This window comes from Cyanistes caeruleus, chromosome 2 (genome assembly GCF_971803275.1).
Source record: "Cyanistes caeruleus chromosome 2, bCyaCae1.hap1.1, whole genome shotgun sequence".
NCBI lineage: Eukaryota > Metazoa > Chordata > Aves > Passeriformes > Paridae > Cyanistes > Cyanistes caeruleus.
The window spans coordinates 82,093,157-82,113,653 of NC_141702.1; the positions used below are offsets into that span (position 1 = coordinate 82,093,157).

Here is a 20,497-nt window from a genome sequence, read left to right on the forward strand (position 1 = left end):
TTCTTATAACCCTCCCCCTCCTTGCACATAATTATGTATGTCTTTGTTCATCAGTAAAATTTGAATAGCACTGTCTCCAATTAGCAGGTTGTTGTATTATTTCTCACGTGCAGAGAATCTAAATCCCTTACTAATTGCTATCTTATTTTAGCTGATAGTGTTCATGGTTTTTAAGACATACCAATGGATTTTCTTTCTTCAACCTGCATGGCTTCCTTCCTTTTCTGTTTCTTTTTTTTTCCCAGTACATCTTTTTCATTAAACATTTTTCATATATTTGCAAGGAATATTTTGTCTTTTGTCAATGGTGGCTGAGGCAGATAAGAAAATAAGAGCCTGCCCATGTTACAGTGTGATTTAAGGAAAAAATAACCTTTAAGTCACTTTTGTGTATTAGCAAGGAAACCAGAGAATAATAGGAAGTCATTGTGGTAAGGGAGATTCCAATCACCAGATCACATGTGCAGCTGTTATTCACTGAGCAGTTTGTGCATATTTGCCCAGGATTACAGTCTTTCCTAATCAGATGCAACCAAAACAGAGAAACTAAAAAGTTATATTGTTGTAGGGTGACAAATAAATGAGTAGATAGTAAAGCTCTAGAAATTTTGTATGCATTGAGTTGTGCCCTTTAGATTACAAATACTAAAATATACCATTCCATGACTAGTTAAATGAAGTTATATCTGGGCAGCTGCACAATCCCAGCTCCCTCTTTGCTCTCCCCAGCATATGTTGTCCCTGCCTTCTTCCTTGCACCAGTGATTATGTGGTGAGACAATTCAGGGGGCTGATTTGGCTACAGACTGCTTTTTATTTTTTTGGGCTAGCTTAATTGTCATTTGTGTTAGATTTCTGCATTGCTCAGCATGTGATCTCACAACATGAGATGTGTGATGTTGTGGGGGCAACACAGAGAAAGGAAAGATGGAGCTGTGGTGGACAAGGGTGGAAGGACCACTGGAACCTGGTTGCAAGAGGCTCAATCTGCCATGGCACCAGAAAGCTCAAGTTTATGTTATGTCAAGGGGCTTTTAGAAGTTTGAGGCTTTCCTGTACTTTCCTGTACAGTCTTAACATAAGTGTAGCACAATGGACAGCAATAATAAATATGGTTTATATAAATGATGAAATGTGTTTAACTCCATATTCTGCTTCTGTTGACACTTAAGATGCTGCATAGTTTTAGAGCTGGGATGCTTGTGGGGCATGAGTTTTTACTGTTGGCCACAATCATGTTCTCTTTCCCTGTCTTCTTGTGGATGAAGGGAAGATAAATTTTAAATACCATAGAAGAATCAAAAGACATTTTTTATGTCATAGAAAAGATGGAGATCATCTGGGAATATCAAAGCAGTTTCTTCTTATGAAATAAGCTGTGAGTTTGGCACTTTTTTTGAACTAGAGCCTTTGTATCCTACAAGCCCTAGGAATGTGAAATTGACCATTTTGGAGAAACTGACATTTTTTCTGGGAAAGAAAGCTATAAGACTAAGAGGGAACATTTCCTGATAAGTTTCTTTGGACCTAAAACTATTTGGGGTTTGGGCAACTGAAGTTTTTTGACAGCCGTTGCTAGGGTAAACCATGATAACATAGATTTATATTAAGCCAGAATAATTGGTTTCAGATTATAAATGTTCAAAATATGGGGGCAGTGGTCTTTAAAGAGATTAGACAAGAGCTATCACTGACAATTTTAAGAATAAAGTAGACAAGCCTCTGTGAGGAATGGCCTCATAGCTCTGGTGCATGGGAAAGGTCTAGATTGATTTCAAAGCTGGGTTTAATAGTTCTGTAATGATTTGGAAGGAGAACATAAACTTATGTGCTTAAGGACATTGATTTCAAGATAAGAAGGATTTTTTTCAGTAAGAACCATCATTCACTGGAACAACCGTCTTCAGGGACATGGTAGAGTATCCATTACTGGAGGTTTCCAAGATGTGACTGGACAGTGTGCTGGATAATCCTATATAGGCTCCCTTATTTCACAAAAAACTGGGTCAGATGATCTTCTGACTGGGATTTTCCAATTCTAATTAAGTTTGTAATTCCTCTTCATGTGGAGATAATGTTGGGAATCAATATAAATACTCTGCAAAGACTAAAACACCCCGTTTATACAATGGGAAGTTGTAATCCCAAAGGTAGGTCTTGAAGAGATTTCTGCCTGTCCAGATGGCCAGTTTTTGCACAATTTACCATAAGAATAATATTATCTGATGCGTGTTCCATTGGAGTGTAAAGAGTGCTCTTGACAGCTGATGTTCAGTGGATGGTTTTACATGAGACATTTAATGGATCTGTAGCTCAATTGCTTTCTTCATGCATTTCCTAGGCTGGATTTTCCATGAATGTGTGTGAGGGAAGGATGTTAAGATGGGGGACATTCCTGCAGCAGTACCAAAAATAGACAATTTTTTCCCTATGATTTTTCATGAAGAAATAAGGGGTTTTTGAGGAGTGAGTCTTCATGAAGGAAGCATATAATTTGGATCTGAGTTTCATAGAGTTAAATAAAGGTACATGTGAACAGGGGGCGAGAAATCTCTTCCATTCCTTTTAAATCATAAATATTGACATTTTTCTAAAACTATAAGTCGCACTGGAAAATATGAGAGTGTACAAAAAGTGGCTAATGAAAATTCCATGTTTGGCATCTGATTTTAAAATTTATTTTTATATTTTGACTTATTATGAATCAGGCCTTGTTCAGTTTTTATTATTAACTTAGACAACTTGGGTACCACAAAAGAGTAGATTGCATGCTTTGATATAGCTTTTATTAGTTGCTGCTGGAGAATGTTTCCTGATATTTTCTGAAAAACTTTAAGCAATTCCAAGATGGAAGATCTCACTAAGTTCTTTGCCTCTTAGAATGCATAGTAACTTTGACAGAGTTCTATGTAGTGAGAATTACCAAGCTGAGCTTCCAAAGCTAGCTGTAACCCATCTTAAAGGAAAGAAGCAAGTACTAGTTTTGCATCAGAGATTCAAGCATTCATACCTAACATTTAGGCAACACTAACATGCAGAAACTATGTTTGTTTTTGGAGAAAAATCTTTCTTTTTAGGCACCTAAACTGTCTTACCTCAGTTTATGTTACATGGTGTGCATACATCCACAAACATCTTGATCGCAAGGGAATGTTCAGCACTGGTTTTATGCCTAAATCCCATGAGAATTTATATGCAATGTTTCTTATTTGTTTCATTAGGGGAGCTGGATCCTGCAATGTAAAGTAAGACACCTTATGAAACATGACTGACAAGAGCATGTGGGGAGTATTTTTGTTACATGTGTGTCAATAACCAAATGTCTTCAACACAGAACATCTGTCTGAGTTGCTGAAGATGACGTTGAAAATCTTGCTGTGTCTGAAAGTTTCTAAACTGCCAGTTTTTATCTTACAGTTTTCTGCCTTTCCAGATAGCTTACCTTTCTTTTTTGACAGAAAGCAAATAATTTAAGCTAGTATTGAACATCTTAAACTTCTTAAAACTGAGCTTGCAATCACAAAGGTTTAGGAAAAGCAGAAGATATTTTGTAATGGTGCTCTCTTGCTCCTTCCTTATCAAGTTCTAAGAGTTTGCAGAAAATCTTTTCATCTGTGTTTGCATTTCAAACAAGAATTTTTCAAGATGGCTGTAGTAGTCACATATTCATATGGGATGGAAGAAACCTGGCTTCCAGGCCCTACTCTGCTTCTGCTCCTTCTATTGCCTCATATTTTGAAAGAAATATCTTACCCTTTTAATAGTAACAGAATTGTTTTAAGGTTCTGATTGTAGGATAGAATTTGAAAACTTCATTGGACAATCCATCCTTCTGCGCAATTCCAGATGAGGAACTGAAGTAAACAACATTCTTTCCATCAGCATTGCCTGCTGCCTAGTTTGGATGTCTCTTAGCTCAAGAAATACAATAAAGTGGCAATAATTCAGTTTTCATTATAGGTTCTGCAGGAAGCTAGATGCCTAATCAGGGAATGGAATTTCCCTTCAATACACAAATATCCTCATTTTAGGCATCATAATCGTTCACAGTGTGAATAGCTTATTTTCTCTTGTGAGCCTGAAGTGTGCTAACTTTAAAAAGATTTAGGCATAGCCTGACTTATGGAATTCTCTAGCAGGGGAGAATTAGCAGTATGAGGCTGTCACATCCATGGGCAATAGAGGGAGAAAAAACCCCAGAACAACCTTCACAATAATTTAAATTCTGAAGGCAGCCAGGGCCTTGGGTTGCCCTGTCTTGTTTTGCAAAGAGGAAGAGGAAAAAGGTTCACTTAAGCCAAGAATTCTGTGTCTTTTAGAGCCAGATGTGTAAGCAATAAATTCTGATTCTAAGCTCAACAGCTTCTGTGTCTGCAGACTCAGAAATGAGTACCTTTGCTGAGAGAAATGGGTGAATGCCCAAAGACAATGTCCTCTCATTGGTAATGTGTACTTTTGCACTATAAAATACTGGTTGTGCTTTCCAGTATCTGTAGCCACTGTTTGAAAGATGCATAGGTAAATATTAATACATTCATTTAATTACTTTTCTTCATTAATCAAGGACAGATGTACTATGAGACATATTTAAGATGTTAGGTGGTTAGTAGCAACAATATCATAATTCTTCTGCTTTAAAATTTGTAATTGAAAAGGTCTTTCATGGTATATTGGTCAGTATTTTGATACATAATTTCAGTTTGCAAATACTGCACTCAAGTATATCTGTATTCATGGATTTAGCAGCAGGTGGACACTTTTGTGTTTAAAAAGTGCTCTTTGTCAGGTTTGTCAAAGTGTCAGGTAGGACCTAGTCAGGTCCAACATAGCAGCTTGTGCCTCAGGGATTATCTTCAAATCTTGCTTGGTGGTTTACATGCTGAAATGATTCTTCCTGTATGGCACTAGCTGCTTTGAGTTGGTGACACTCTTAGTACAGACAAACCAGTAACGGATGGCATTAGCAGAAATTAGTCGTGACATTTTTAAAACATATAGATAGCATGCAAGTTTCTACCTACAGCTACTGAAAGAGCTGGTAAGAGCTGCCAGGGCCATCTGAGCTTAGAAATCATTCATTAGACTGTGCTCCCTTTGCAGAAATTTTGGCATCCCGTGCTTTCTCTTGTATGCAAAAGCACTAATGTTATCTCACCCTGCAAATACATGATCCTAATGGTCCTAAAAGGGGTCCAAAGAAAACAGTTTAATTTTGGTCAATTTTGGTTTGTCCATTCACATGATTTTCACATACTTAATATTCACTGGAAGCCTGACTGTTTTCTTAAAACAGTAGAACTGTACCTTGGTCAGTCATAGCAGTGTTGCTAGTATGATTTGGTGTATTTTTGATTGCTACTGTTTTGCAAGCAGGCTCCAGCCTTCTCAGCAGGGCTGAGTGTTTTGTCTCTCACCTTGTTCGAGTTTTGTACTTCATCTAGACTGAAGTATAACTTCAAACCTGGGCAGCTCTGAGAAGACCATCACCTGAAGTCACATGACACAGTTGTATAATGTTCTTTTAGCTCCTTCACTGCTTTGCTCAATCAGTATAACATTTCTGCTTCAAACCTGATTAAAGACTGTGTGCTCAAAGTTATATAAGAAGCATTAATAAATGCCCAAACCAAACTGTAACTCTGACCAACACCATTTGGTTCTCATTTGATGAACACTTTGGAACGGACTCAGCTTGGGTTATTGGGTACAGCACAACTGTAGCATAAAGTAAACTCATGTGACCAAATCTTGCTGGTTTATACAATATTAATTACCAAGTGTGATCTTTGTAACAAGGATTTACCACTATGATGCTAATACTTATCTTTCTGGTAATCTTCTGTAGCATTTTCCAAATTAACCTTTGACTTCTACAGCACTTTGGTGTGTTATGATTTTTTACACAGCCTAATTGTTGGAAAACAAATTACATTAAGATACTTCTAAAGTTATTCAACTGGAAGCGAAGTTCTCAGAGTGATATCTCTGTGTTACTCTCAATCTTTTCCATCTCTGTGCATGTCCTTACAGAGTAATTGCTTCTACTAACATTACAGCTAACTGCTATAATGTTTATTCTTGAGAACAGAGTGATTTCAGCCTTTTTTCCATCCTTTGGACAAAATACTAACTTTCTGCAGTGTGTAAGTATTAGTAATTATGTAGTACAGAAATTGAGTCATTTCAATGACTCAAAGCAAAACAGATCCCCACTCTTGAAGCTTTTAATCTCAGTAGTCTTGTTAGCATTAAAGTGATGGACAAAAGTGACAGCAGTTATAGGACTACATAATAACTACTAAGCTTAAAAATCACTTTGAAAGAACATTGTGATGATTGCAATGAGAAGCTCTTCAAAAATAACAGTTCCTAAGCAAAGGACCACAGAGTGGCTGTTCTCAGCCATAAGGGATTGTAACCAAGTCCATGGTTTGATATTGGGACTTGAAGTGCCTGTGCTGCCTTCTGGTCTTGCTTTCATAGAGATCCCAGTAGTCAACTGCAGGCAGTCCAGTTCTGCAGCCCTTATCCTGTACTCTGCTGTGAACCCAAATGGCTCTGAACTTGTCCATCTCTGTCTCTTATTGTCCTCAAGCTAATTCTGTTTGTCCTGTGTGATTTGGAGTAGCAAACAAGTCCTGCAGACCTGGTTATCCACCAGTTCAAAATGTCACAGGGAAGTAATATACCTATATTCCTGTCCTTCACAGGCAGGTACTCATACTTACACTGAAGAAATGAAACAATATTTGTGGTCTAGTCCCTCTGTGGTGCTAAAATCCTCTGTGATTTCATTGACTGTATATTGTGCATGTTCTTCATCCAGATGACAAGATAGAATCTGTGGAGTTGTGGCTTCCTTTTGTTTTGCTTTCTACATTTCAAGTAGGCTGTGAAAGTCAAGCCATGTTAAAAATCTGCTAACTGACAAACTATTGATTTATATCCCCTAGGTATTTCCTCAAATTAAAGCATTTTTCCCACACACACCTTTTGCTTTTTCTCAGTCCAGTGTCTGGATTTTTCTGATTTTGACATCGGGTCATGCCCATTTTTCTCTTTAAAATACCTCTATTTAAATTAATGAAGTATCTGGATGACCAAACCAGAATAATGAAGCCCTCAGAAATGCATCTGACACACTAGTTAGAAGAATAGTAAATCAAGTGTGAGATTCTTCAGTCTGCTGCTGCAGAGCTGCAATGTTCATTGTACATACTTACTTTGATAAAAGAAGAGGCTGTAGAAGTGTCTTCTTTCAAGAACCTTAAATTCATGGCAATAAAAAGCTCAGCTTCAGTTTTTGTTTGGACTAAGAAAGCAAGAAGAAATTCCCAGAGTCCTAAATTGAAACAACCATCAGAAGGCTATGTTTATTTTGGGGCTGTATATCATGAGTTAATACCTGTAGAAGTTCTAGCACATGTAAATAAATTAAAATTAAGTCAAATCTGGGTATCCCAAAGCTGTGGTTAACCTTAGAACTCTAAAGAAAATGTATTTGTTCCTTTCCACATACAGATTTATTTGTAAAGGCTTGAAGAATATACCATACTGCATATGTAGTTACAAAATAAAATATGTTCCTCAAGTAACTGGAGCAAGAGGGACTGAATGAATAACTGTATGAATATATATGATAAATGAAACAAAGAGTAAGCAAGGGCAAGAGTGAAATTATGAACTGAGTATGAAGTGGAAGAGAGCAAAGGAGAGGGAGGATGAATGATGTTGGGGAAAAGTAGTGGGGAAAATTAATTAGGAGGGAGGAATGAATCAGATAAAACTGAAGGTCAAAAACTGAAAACTGAGTTATTAATTTAGGAAAAGATTAGAACAGAATGTTGTCAAAAGATGAAGCATTTTATTGGTGAACTTGTGACAAATGGAGAGAAAAATAATTGCCATTGGGACAGGAATTACCTGAAAAAAATGTAGAATGGTCAAAGGCTGACTCGGCAAGGGAACAACATAGAATCAATGGAAAGAGGTGGGGAAAATTGCTTAGAGACAAGGGAGAAGTAGAGAAAAATGTCTGTGCCACTGGTAGACCCAGATTACTTCTGGCTTGCCTCTGCTTTTCTTTAAGGCCACAGCTAGGTCAGCTGGTGCTCTTGGCTTTAGGGCTGCTCAGAGAATCATCTCATGATGGCTCAGGAAAAAAACAATAGATTCTGTTATAAAGGTATTGTAAAACGTAAAAGCAGTAGCCACCCAAGGTCTGTCCTCACCTCTTTGCCTGTCCTGCAATATCACACCTTCCAGAACTGAGATTTCTTTCTCCTTCAGGAGAAGAAAACTAACAGAACCCAAAGCAGAGCTCCAGATGTCTGAGGAGCACAATTTGAGAATGATGCACAAGTGTTGTTACTGCTAGTCAGCATATTTAGAAGTTACTGTTGCCAATACTGATGATTTTAGAATATATAAATATCAGAATGAAATCATGTTGCTAAGTTAAAAAGAGAGATAGGGATAAATAGTCACTGTATTTTTCTTGGTAGAGATTCAGCCTTGTTCATTCATAAAAGGTTGTGATCTTAATTTCTCATGTGTTAGGATGAAAAAATGTCACTGAATTCTTTGATGTTTCATCCAAGAAGTATATAAATAAATATAGTGGTTCATAATGCTAATCCAAGTAGTCTTCAAAAGGAAGTGGGGTAAGCCATGTGCAAGTTTAATAATCTCTGTATTATATTTAAAATAGCTTTCTTTTATAGTAAAAAATGTACACAATTATACTTAGGCAAAGAAAAAAAGCCACAATCCAGCTTTAATAATGCTTTTACTGATTGATTATAGTCTTCCTTTAAGCGGTAATATGCTTTGTCGCCTGAATCAACTAGGAAAATTACTTTCCCCAATCTCCAAAGCAATCACTTTTATAGCTTTGTCTAGTAAATGAGCAGTCTACTCTCCAATAATGAAGGGCAAAAAAAATGTGCAAATTTTTTTTAATATTCTAGCAAACTTTGTTGCATATGAGTTCTCTTACAGACTCTACTGAATCATCAGACTCTCAGAACAGATTTGTACTAAGAAAATGCTATTTAAAGGAATGCTGAGTTCTGCAAAGAGGAAAGAATTGAACTGATCATCAATGTCTCATTATTCAAAATTTTATTCAAAATTTTCTGTGACTTGATATGAAATATTTCAAGTAGCTCAGAAAGAAAGAAAAATTGATTTTAAAATACTGATATCAGAGTCAAGGAGTAAAAAATTGGAATTGTTCTCAGGTTTGCTACATCAGGCAGCCACACTTCTTAAAAGAGGCAGAAATGTTTGCTACTTTCGATAAAATTACTAGAAGGAAAGGAAAAGCTGTTTGAAGCTTTTTAAATTACACTAAATACTTGTGCACAGACTCAATTTAATTTTTTAAAAGACAGACTAAAATTGGGCCCTAAACTTTGTCCCAAACAGTAAGAGATTCTTTAGCAAATACAGTACAGAAATCACTGGCTTCAGAGGCGACATCTAGCTTGGAAACTGTGGAGTTGAGCATGTCCTTTCCTGTCTTGTTTTATGTAGTGAGCTATACTGTTGGCTGGTTGCATTTTCTACTGGGTGGCAGCATATGCCTCTCAAGGACATGCTGATGCCCTGGATTTCCATCATTGCAAAGACCAGACAAATGGAGTTATATGAGCTTATTCCTTCGATGCAGTCTAAAATTCTGTGTATAAGTTAATTAAACACATCCATGCATGATTTATCAACTGTGAGGGTGGCGAGGCATTGGAACAGGCTGTCCAAAGAAGTTGTTGCTCTGTCATGGGATCTGTTCAATACCAGTTTAGATGGAGCTTTTGAGCAACCTGGTCTTCCATCTGGTGGAAGGTGTCCCTGCCCATGGCAGGGGGCTGGGACTAGATGACCTTTGAACTGTCTTCCAGCCCAAGCCATTGTATGATTCCATTCACAGGGAAGGTCAGGTGTTCTCCTGCTGTGTCTGCAGGTAAAAAGGGGAATCTCTATCTCTGTGCTCTCATATTTGTGATGGATCACTGGCTATTTGCTGGTGAATCTGAAGTTAAGTGTAGTTGGGTGGGAAGGTATTACAAAGAAATACTGTCAGGCCTCTCTTTTGTCTCTCTCATGAGATGGGATGGGAAAAACTTCGGTTATATTTCTGGGATTTTTTTTGCTGAGTAAATCGAAAGGCCACAGCAGGCACTACAAAATGCATTCACACGAGGGACAGCTGTAACACTCCCATGCTGAACTCTAGCTACAGCTGGATACTTAGCTGAGAAATTAGTGTTTTTATTACTTGGGCTAGCAACAGAGGCCAACATTTGACATCTTCAAAGCCAGTATAAGGGCATATTTAGATAAATGTTACTTTGGGAACTAACTAGCTCCCAAGATGTCAATGAAGTTAAATCAGAAACTGCAAGAAATTAATTCTGACCTTTTCTTTGTTCTCTAAAATCTGCTATCCTGCATCCAGAGAGCAGACTCTGCACACATGAGGTTCCCTGGTAGGTCTGTGTCACTCTGGACCCCTGTGTAAGCATGTGGGGAGTGCAAACCCAAACAAATGCCAGCATTGCCTTCCTATCTACTTTGCACAAGACAAATGATTATGCAAGATAAAAGGCAAACAAATTCTGGAACTTGCCACCTGGAATTACTGAGGCCTAATTTTGAGAGGAGCAGAGGCTGAAACTATGTGGGAGTACCTTTAAATGGCACCACGTGCAAGTTCCTGCATCTTGTTGCACCCAGCCACTCATTCCCACACTTATGCTGTGCCTTCAGCTGTGTTAGAAAAAGTTGTTTATTGCCATGCAGTGAGCTGGATTAGTGAATTGTTCTACATTTGAAACAACTTTCTTGTTTGTATTTATGCTTAACCTGCATCCATTTTCCATTCCAACTCATTCCCTGAAAAAGCTATTTTGGCACAGCTGAGGAGGCGGTGGAGGGACGGAGAAGGGTTGCTGAAGACGAGATGTGTTCATACTATTTTGGGCAGTAATTTGTGTTGTTTTAGGGGGTTGGGGTTTTTTTCCCTTTTTTTAAACATGCCAGTTGTAATTCTGTAATTTCTTTGGGTTCAGTCAGAGAACTGGGTTTTGTAATGCTCATTCGTCGCTATTCCTTTTTCTTCCTGCTCTTTCCCATCCACATTCTCAGCTCTTGGCCTCCACAGCTGTGTGGATAGTGCAGTTTCTGGGGCTGTACCACCTCACAGAAATTAGTTTAACCCACTGACTGAATAAAAAACAAAGAGAAAAAACATTGGTGAGTGTAGAGGATATTTGCTCCCCTGATCATCCAGGGCAGAGCCCAACAGCATGTTGCAGTCAGCTAGGGAGGGCAGGAAGCCAGGCAATAGGCTGGCGTGGGGCCTGGAGGGGGGGCTGGGAAGTCAGATGGCAGTGATGGAGACCTCTCTTCTCAAATCCTCAACTCCACGGGGAGATCCTTGACTGCAGCCTGCCTGCTTAGGAGAGTTCTCTTATAGCAGCCTTTCTTCCAAGGTCCAGCCACACAGGGACACGAGAGCTGGCTGGGAGCATGCCAGTGGAGATGAACAGCAGCAACACTCGGGAGCAAAGTGACTGCACATTGTCCCTGAACCACCCGTGCATGCCACAGCCCCAAGCATGTGAGCCCATCCATTGCAATTCCAGTGGGTGCTGCAGGCACCTCTGTCTTTCCAGAGAGAGACCAGAGGGGCTCATGGAGCTTTGATCACAGATTCCTCTCCTGGCTATTGATTTCCTCAAAATTATCTTTGTTAGTGACCTCAGATGCTGTAAAACAAGATAGTAAGCATTACAGTAAATTTTTGTGAAAAATATGTACATCAGAAGCAGCCCAGTTATCCTAAAGGCACTTTTGAGAAGCTGCATGTGCACAGAGCTTATGTTTGATTGTACATAGGGAGTGTTTCTCATACAGGTCTTGAGTCTAAGATGGTCCAGGATGGCATAAATGTAAATATTATTGTGAAAGCTTTCTGGAGATTACTTGGACTTGTGCTAGAATGTAATTTCTTTGAGTAATTATGATTTTATTTTTTCATGTGTGACAGTTGAATATAGAGCTGCTAAAGAAAAGGCAGCAAGGTTTAGATTCTAGGCTGCTTCTTTTTTAAGTTACTGTGGCTTTAGACTGATGAACAGCACATAATCCCAGAGTGACAGGATTCAGTCCCTCTAGTTTTTAAAAAGGACAGGGGGATATGCATGAGAAAGAGAGAAAAGCAGAGGGCAATGTAAACAAAAGAGCTGATTCAAAGTTAGGGTATTACCATCAGAGATTTCCCTAAAAGTCCTTGAGTGTTCTCTCTTTAAAATAAATCTGAATCATTTCTCTTTCTGGGCCAGGCAGACTTTCAAATTTAATTTCAAATCCAATATGCCATAAGGAGCACAGGAATAGGAAATAGTCTAGTTTGTCTTTTAATCATTCAGAGACTTAGTAAAAATAACTTTATTTTCAAGTTGTGCATTCCTCTGCTTTTGTACTTGTCCTTTTCTGAGTGGTGGCAGGTCACACTAATGGGGCTTCTGGAAGAAGACCATACTTTTTGCAATCAGTTGACAAAAAACCCTGAAAACTCATGGGGAGGTGATCCTCCACCTGGGTCTCTTGTGTCTATTCCAAAAGAGACAGCTACTCCACCACTTGTGACTGCTTGTATTGAAAACTCTGAATTTTTGTCTCAGAATAAAAATTATGTTTATTCATGGATGTACTTTGTGCTAAAGGTTATTATTGGAAGCAAATAAATGAAATGAAAGTATATATTGCAAAATATAGGGAAAGAGACATTTGTATCTATACAGATTTCCCAGATATCTGTGGTTCTCCTTTTACTCCTAAAGTTCTTCCCCTTATTTTTCTTTCTCTCTGGTTTTAAAAGCACTGTAGTAAAAGTAAGAAAGTTGTGAAGACAGAAGGCAAATTTAGGCATGGTACAAGCAAATGCAGCTTCTGTTTCTTGGGCGTTATGTTTGCTAACTCCAGAGGGAGTTTAGCCTGTAACTGGTACTGCTGAAAACTGTGGCAAGCAGAATTTGCATGTTTGCTTTCAAGGCAGCTGTGATAATAGCAGCCTAAATAGTTGCTCTTTCTGAGTCTTCATTACCAGAATTAATCACTGCATCCACCAGTGAGAGAATTTGGCATAATGATGTTGCCTCAGTACAGTAGGACAATATCCTAAGAAGCTCACAGGTGTTGGACCCAAAGCCTCAAGAAAGTGAAGACCTCCAAAGAAGGTGCTCCTTCTCCAGACTGTTGCACAAACTTGATGTTTGTAAACTTGATGTATAGAAGCCAAGTGGCAGCCCTGTGAGTTCTAACCCCCTACAGTCTCCCAGGAGGAACAATCTCCCAGTTTGTGTAACTGTCTGGTGACCTTGCTTGAGCAGCACTAAAATCCACAGCCACAACACAGCTGCCACAACACTGGAATGTGTCTGACACAGGTTTTCATGACAGCGTGTATGTGATGAGCTCTTGATCAAAGGTCCCTACTTAGAGTTTAATGCTTTGCCTCAAATATTTAAAAAATGTCCTAGTTTTTGGTTCATAGAAACATAAAATGGCTTGGGTAGGAAGGGACCTTAAAGATCACAGCTTTCAGTAAACCAGCTTGCTTAGAGCCCCAACCAACCTGGCCTTGAACACTTCCAGGGACAGCACATCCAAAACTTCCCTGGGCAACCTGTTCCAGTGCCTCACCACCCTCACAGTAGAGTTTCCTCCTAATATCTAATTTAAATTTATTCTTTCAGTTAGAATACATTCCCCTTCATGCTTCCTTCTTTCCAACATACCCTTGGGAAAAACCATCTCTGTCCTTGTAAGCTCCCTTCATGCGCTGGAAAGCCGCAATTAGGTCACCATGAAGTGTTCTCTCCAGGCTGAATAATCCCAATTCTGTTCAAGTTCCTACTCTTGAAGTCAAGCTTGCCCTGTAGCTTTCAGACATTGTTAGCAAAGTGTCTGAGAGCTGACAGCTGGACCAAACAGGATGTTGCAAGGCTAGAAACTGTAAATGACATTTGCTTGGCCCATCCCTCTTCTTTGGGATTACTTTGGGAACTGGATTTTTTTTTAATGGATGAAGAGTCAGTCTTTCTTGTAATACTACTGATACCTTCTGTTTTCTTCCTCCGTTATGAGACAAAGCTAGAGGCTAAGTTGCAGTCTGGTACTTCCCAGGGGCTGAGTTCACATCATGTACAGAGGGTCCAGGCTCTCAATGGTAGGGTCCCCTCTATGCATCCCAGACTGAATCAGTGTGAAAAAGAAGAAAAAGTACTCAGATAAATGTCTGTTACTTACAACATTCTTTGATCCCTACAGAGTCCCTTTTTTTGTGTTTTTTTTTTCTGCAGAAAATGTGTAATCTGTCCCAGCCCTTAAAGTGCACAATTTTAAGGGACAGACAAATCCACTTGAGTTTTAAGTGACAGCACTGGTTTTCTCTTTAGTTCTCATCCTGGATTTTAATCTCCAGTGAAACAAAATAGTTAGATTTATTTGGCATGTTTATTAGCAATCAAGCCTACAAATATTCTCTTTTGGAGAAACTCAGTAGACTCACAACTTCGTGTAATTGAGACTGCAGCATGACAGAGAGTTCTGTTATGGCTTCACATATTGATCAGTCCAATTTAATTTCCTCATGAGACCTGAACCATGCTAGGGATGGTGGATCGTGTTGAAGGCTTGATAAACCTATTTTAACAAAGCATCTCAAGGGCTTGTGGAACAGAGGCAATTATCAATATTGATACATGTTTCCTTTCATCAAAAGGTAAGGGCTCATTAATAGGTTGCACAACAGCTGCTGCTTGCAACAAATGACTTTTTTGGTTTTTCTTTGTTTTTTTTTTTTTTTTATTAACTGGGAGGTAGTGTTTCCTCACTTGTTCACTTACCAGTTGGATGTTTCCAAAAGGAAAAGGAATTTGGTTCCAGGCTTTGATTTTACTGGTATATGTGATAGCAGTATCTTCTGCACTGCTATATTCACTATTTTGATAATTGAAACCTAGATTGTATTTTAGAGTAATAGTCCCAACCCACTGCTTTTGCCCATATCTGAACAACCCACACCAACAAATTCAGGTGTTTTACAACTTTTGAATTTTGTGTCAAGTTACTGATGAAGTTTGCTATTTTTAAAGTTATTATTACTGGTTGTATAGTCTCCTGTTATAGCTTTGGCAGTCAGCATTTTTGTTTGTCATTAGATGCATCAAAAATGTTTTTAAATTGTGTTTATTTTAGGCTCTCCCTTTTGAGAAGGAAGCTCATTGTTGCTTCCTAATTTTTTATCTTTACTATGCAAAAATCTTAACAGTTCATTTATAACCTGTTTAGTGTAGGTGTGTTGTGGGTGTTAAATTCATACTGCTATTTAATGCTGCAAATTGGGTGCATGGAAAGAAAACATCATCAAGCATCAAACTTCTTTGTTAAACTGGATTTTAAACATAGTTTTCAGGTCACTAGCTAGAAGTTTGGTGCCTTACAGAATGTTTGTCCTTAGCTAAGAGCAGTTGCTTTTGTTTTGTTTATTCACCAGGAAACAATTTAAACCATTTAACAGCTGCTATAGTGTTTTCTGATTTCTTTTCCATTTCACACTCATTTTCTCAATAATTAGCACAGTTCTACTCATTAATGCATGAGTTGAAAGTAGCAGCAATACGTTTCAAGGAAGTGGGAAAAATCTTTGTTTCTAAGCATGCGTGAGTGTGGGTGAGTGAAACGTACAAAAAATTGGAAAGGTAGCTGGGTTGCACCAATGCAGTTGACTAATGAACCAAACTCTGTGATGTGCTCAAAATGTTATTTTGCATGTTTGGTGCATCTTGGTAAGTGGCACCTTACCTGATTGTTCTTCTTTTCTTGATATCTGAACATTTAGAATATTTTTTTCAAGGAAAGTTACTATTTCCATAATAATAAAGAAATATTTAGCACTGGTAACTGTTGCCTAAAATTGCAAGTCAAATGTTTATTAGGAGATCAAAAATAAGAAATTTGATAAAAAGAAATACATTTTAGTTCTCTGTGTATCCTGGAATTCTTTTAAAATTGTGAGTCATAATCAACCATTACTGGAATTCATGGTACTGGAGGTCCCATGAATGTTTAGTAGGAAATGGCTGGTACAATCACTGTCCCCCAGGCTGCTGTTTACTGTCAGTTCTCTCCCCTGGTTAGTCATGACTGAAACGTGAAGATGGGTGGGTTACTGTAAAATGCCTTCAACAATGATTAATTCAGATTAGGCACCTAATTTTGCAAACACTGGAGCACTGAAAGAGCAGTAGTGGTGTGAGAAATTCCCTAAACTTACCTAATATTAAGTATATTCTGGATTCAGTTCTGCAAACATACAGATGGAATCAATTCAGACATTCCTAGTGATGCAATGGAGCCAATAAGGCGCTCCTTTGATTTCAGTGGCCTATCGTCATTAATAAAACTGTGACATTCAGAGTGGTTGGTTGAATATCACAGATTAGTACGATTAAGAGCAGTTTCAACATAATTTGTTTAAGCCTTGCTTACTTCCTTAATTCTCCACCCATGTTTCTCTTATCAGGATCTGTTCTGTGCCACAGCCACTGCAACTACCTGCTCAAACCATTGCACAGGGCAGAAGGAGCAGAGCAGTCTGCTTTTTAGGCAGGGATTTTAATTGCATTCATATTTTAAAGGTCATTATTGCAATATGTAGCTGGTTAGTGCTACAGAATAGAAATTTAGAGATGAACTATTTTTAGGAATATACAGTGCTGGAAAAAAAAAATCAATTATTTGATTCTTAAATGGAAGGAAATTAGGTAAACATTATAATGTATGGGAATGCTCTCTGTACCTGGGACATGCATTAAGTAAGTACTTCTTCATATAACTGGAATATATTTTAATTAAAATATTGGGACACTAACAATGTTTATCATTGCTTTTGAACCTTAATGATATGTTTCATTATACCACTCATTAATTTTGGAAATTGAGGCCATGAAATGTGAACATTTCTGCTTTTAATAATGTAAATTATATTAAGTAATGCCACTTATTATTTTATCCTTAAATCTCTAGGTGCTGAAGTGTTGTATATGAACATGTCAGCATATAATGAAGGTCGGCTTCAGTCATCATTCTGGATTGTTGACAAACAGCATGTATACATTGGAAGTGCCAGTCTAGACTGGAGATCACTGGGACAGGTAATTTAATAGAAAAACTAATCCTATACCTTTTGAGTGTACAATGAGTAAAAAAACTAACGTTTTGAGGACACTTGGATAGCTCTATTTTCTGATAATTTACTGGCAAAAGTGCTAGCATCAAAAACTGTAGTGCCATAGTTTTGATGACTCCTCTGTGTTGCCAAGAATGTACTACTATAAATTTTGTTTCTTTTCATTATAACAGGAATCTTCCATGGTTATGCTTAAGTTTTAAATATTTGATTGTTTTTACTGATTTCTGTGATGGTCATTGTATGTTCCATTTTTCTCATTAAAAAAATAAAAAAAAAAAAAAAAAAGTGAGCAAACCAATTGGTAAACAAACTATTATGAAAACTCCATAGTAATATCATGGGTAAAACCTAGTCCCTCTGATCTGCCATTTAGAAAAGCAAACCCCAGATTAGGTAAGACTTCCAGATGGATAGTGGGTATTGTAGTGGAATACTCACTACCTTTGGGGAGGGTCAGATTAATGGGTACAGAATGTTAAATAGCATAATGCTTTTGAAGGCTGCATGTATTAGAGAGAATTCCACATTTTTATTTCTGATAAACATGGGAGTTGTAGCAACAACTAGTACGAAGAACTCTGTGTAGTCTGTGACTATTTTGAAGAATTTGTCAGTAACACAGCTTATTTGCCTTTTTGTAGGTATGTGTGCCGTTTTTTATTTCTGCAGCACATTCAGGATCATTAGTGGCTGTCATGTTCATTTCTGCTATATACCACAGATTGTGTGAGGCTGCTCTCAGCCACACTTAGGAAGTGAAACCTGTACCTTGAGATCTCAGTAACTGAAATGCACAGCAGAGAGGGAAAAGCAGCAGTCCTAGGTAGATATTAGTTGCTATAAAAAGCTTACTTTCTAAATATGAGCAGAATCTCAGAAACACAGGAATAATTTTGAACATAGGTTCTAATGATTTTGTAAAGAAGAAAGTGTGTCTTGGTTGTGCTGTACTTCCTAAGGTTTTTTTTCAGCTAAGAGACTGGGAAGTCTGACTAAAAACAAATTAGCCAGTTTAGTAAAGAAAGTGAATAAACACATTTTTGCTCTTCCTATGATATTAATTTACTTAAAAGGTTATGTTTACAAAGGAATCTGGAACAGTGTTGATAAAACAATATTGTTAGAGAAAGTCTTGGAAAAGAGGATATTGTATTTTCAATCAATGTAAGAACATACAGTTCGGTCTTTTGGACAGTTCAGAAAATGTTTTTACATTATCTGTGCCTCATGAGCTAAAGTCTTCTGTCACAACAACACAGTTTTTCATAGGATCTATTTAGCTTTTAAATAGTTTATCTTTGAAGCCTCTTCTATTTGGAGTTCTGAGTACCACTGAAAATAATAAATATGGGGAAAAGAAGCACATTTACCACACAGATTATTATATTATTTATATATAGCTTTTGTATTTATGATCTTCATCACAGATGATACAATTCCATATAGGTTTGACCTTCTCATGCTGAAGTACATCTTAAATCTTGTAACGTACCTGTGTTAAACTTTGATGCCAGTTACTTGTAGGCCAGTGTTTCAAAAGTGAATGTCAATGTCAATGTCAATGTCAATTTTATCACTCTTCTGTGCATGCATTTGGACTTGTTTTAATCTTACTGTCATTTAACAGTATACTTTTATATGTAGTTATAAGATGAAATGCTGGAGAGTATTTGTACAATGCAAAAAGAAATTTCTCTGCATTACGGTAAAAGAGAACCTGCTTTCAGTTGATTGAGAAATGTATGCTGGGGCTTCAGAAGAGCCAAAGGAAATTAGATGCTTGGCTTCTGTTGACGTTGGATATGAGTATTCGGTTCCCTTTCCCCAGAGATGCAGGTTAATAAATCAGAACAACTTTCAAAGAGATCTGATATGCTGACCTAAAATAATAATCTGTCTTGAACTTTCCTTTTCATATAAGACGCAAAATAAGCACAAAACTCTGTCATTTTATTCTGAGTCCTTTCCTCAAGCAAAATGACTTGCACATGTGTGGGGCCTAATCTTAAAACCCACGGTGAGCTGAGCCCTCGCTGGGGAAATACATCTCCCACAGATTCTTATTACCAGAGTCCCAGTATATCTTCAATTGAGGGATCAGCTCCCTCTCCTTCTCCCTCTCCCTTTCCCTCTCCTCTTTTGTCCCTTTGCCTGATACTAAAAATAAAACAACCAAGTCTGTTTAGCATAATTTGTCTCTTAGGAGGCTAAATCTAAAGCTGAAACAATCATTTAAATTTAACAGCTCCTTGGAAAACATCATCAAGAGTTAAGTGCTTTGGGTTTCCAATATTTGTGGAGAATTCTTTATGTTTATAAGCGGGATACTGGAAATCAATCACATATGAAGCTTATTTAGTTTTGTTGCCATTCTCTTGACTTGCCAGCACTGACAAGAAGCAATATGAGTAATTTCTTAAAAGCAAATTTTCTGCATCAAGGAGAAATTTTCATATGCTGCAGATATTACTTAAGAATAGTCTTTAAAGTTATACATATCATGTGCCTCTGCTGGCAGAGTTTTAATACTTGCCAGAGTCTCAGATTTGAAATTATGAGCAAGGCTAAGAGCACATTACTACTTTTCAAGTAAAACTGTGTTTCAGTTAAATTGAAAGTTTGTCAAAACTGTAGTAATTCTGGCTGAAATCATCTATGCCAGCTGTCTGATTCAGTCTGAAATCAAACCCCACAGGGAAATGTTAAAGTATTGCTTAGAGCTCCTGAAACAGGATTTTACGAAAATAGGATGTTTTATTGTTCATAGTGGAATATTTTGAATTTTTCTTTATACAGGTCTAGATTTTGTGCATCTTTTTCTATTGTTGTCAATATATCCAAATATTACCCAATTACATAACCCATTGAAAACTGAGGATTATGAACAAGCAGAGTTTTGCCACTTTCTTACATACAGTAAGCTCTGCAAGATTTTACCAGTGAAATCATCTTGTTTCTTGCTGGTAAATTTATATATACTGATAAGCAACTAAAAAATGAGTCACTCAGACATGCCTAAAATTGTATACCTATACTGATTAATTTTTTCCTGTGACTTGAATTAATAGCAACCAGGATGACCATGGTACTGTATTCTAGTTTTTAGTTCCTTGACCCAGTAGCATGTTATTACTTTTTTAAATAAATTGGTTATGTAACTGTTATATTGGTTATATAATTGTTATAATCCATAAGCTAACAAAATATATCATATATTTCTTTTGTTCCATGACT

The 20,497-nt window shown here is 37.5% G+C and overlaps 1 protein-coding gene across 16 annotated transcripts in view; it reads left to right on the forward strand.

Annotated features, from left to right (window-relative positions):
* Positions 1 to 20,497, forward strand: part of PLD5 (phospholipase D family member 5) — a 204,316-nt gene that overhangs the window by 155,949 nt on the left and 27,870 nt on the right. For all 16 annotated transcript variants that reach the window (XM_023924443.2, XM_086878252.1, XM_086878246.1 and 13 more), the window contains one exon: positions 17,098 to 17,225. In XM_023924443.2, the coding sequence (XP_023780211.1) occupies positions 17,098 to 17,225 (128 nt within the window). The remainder of the gene's footprint in view (positions 1 to 17,097; positions 17,226 to 20,497) is intronic.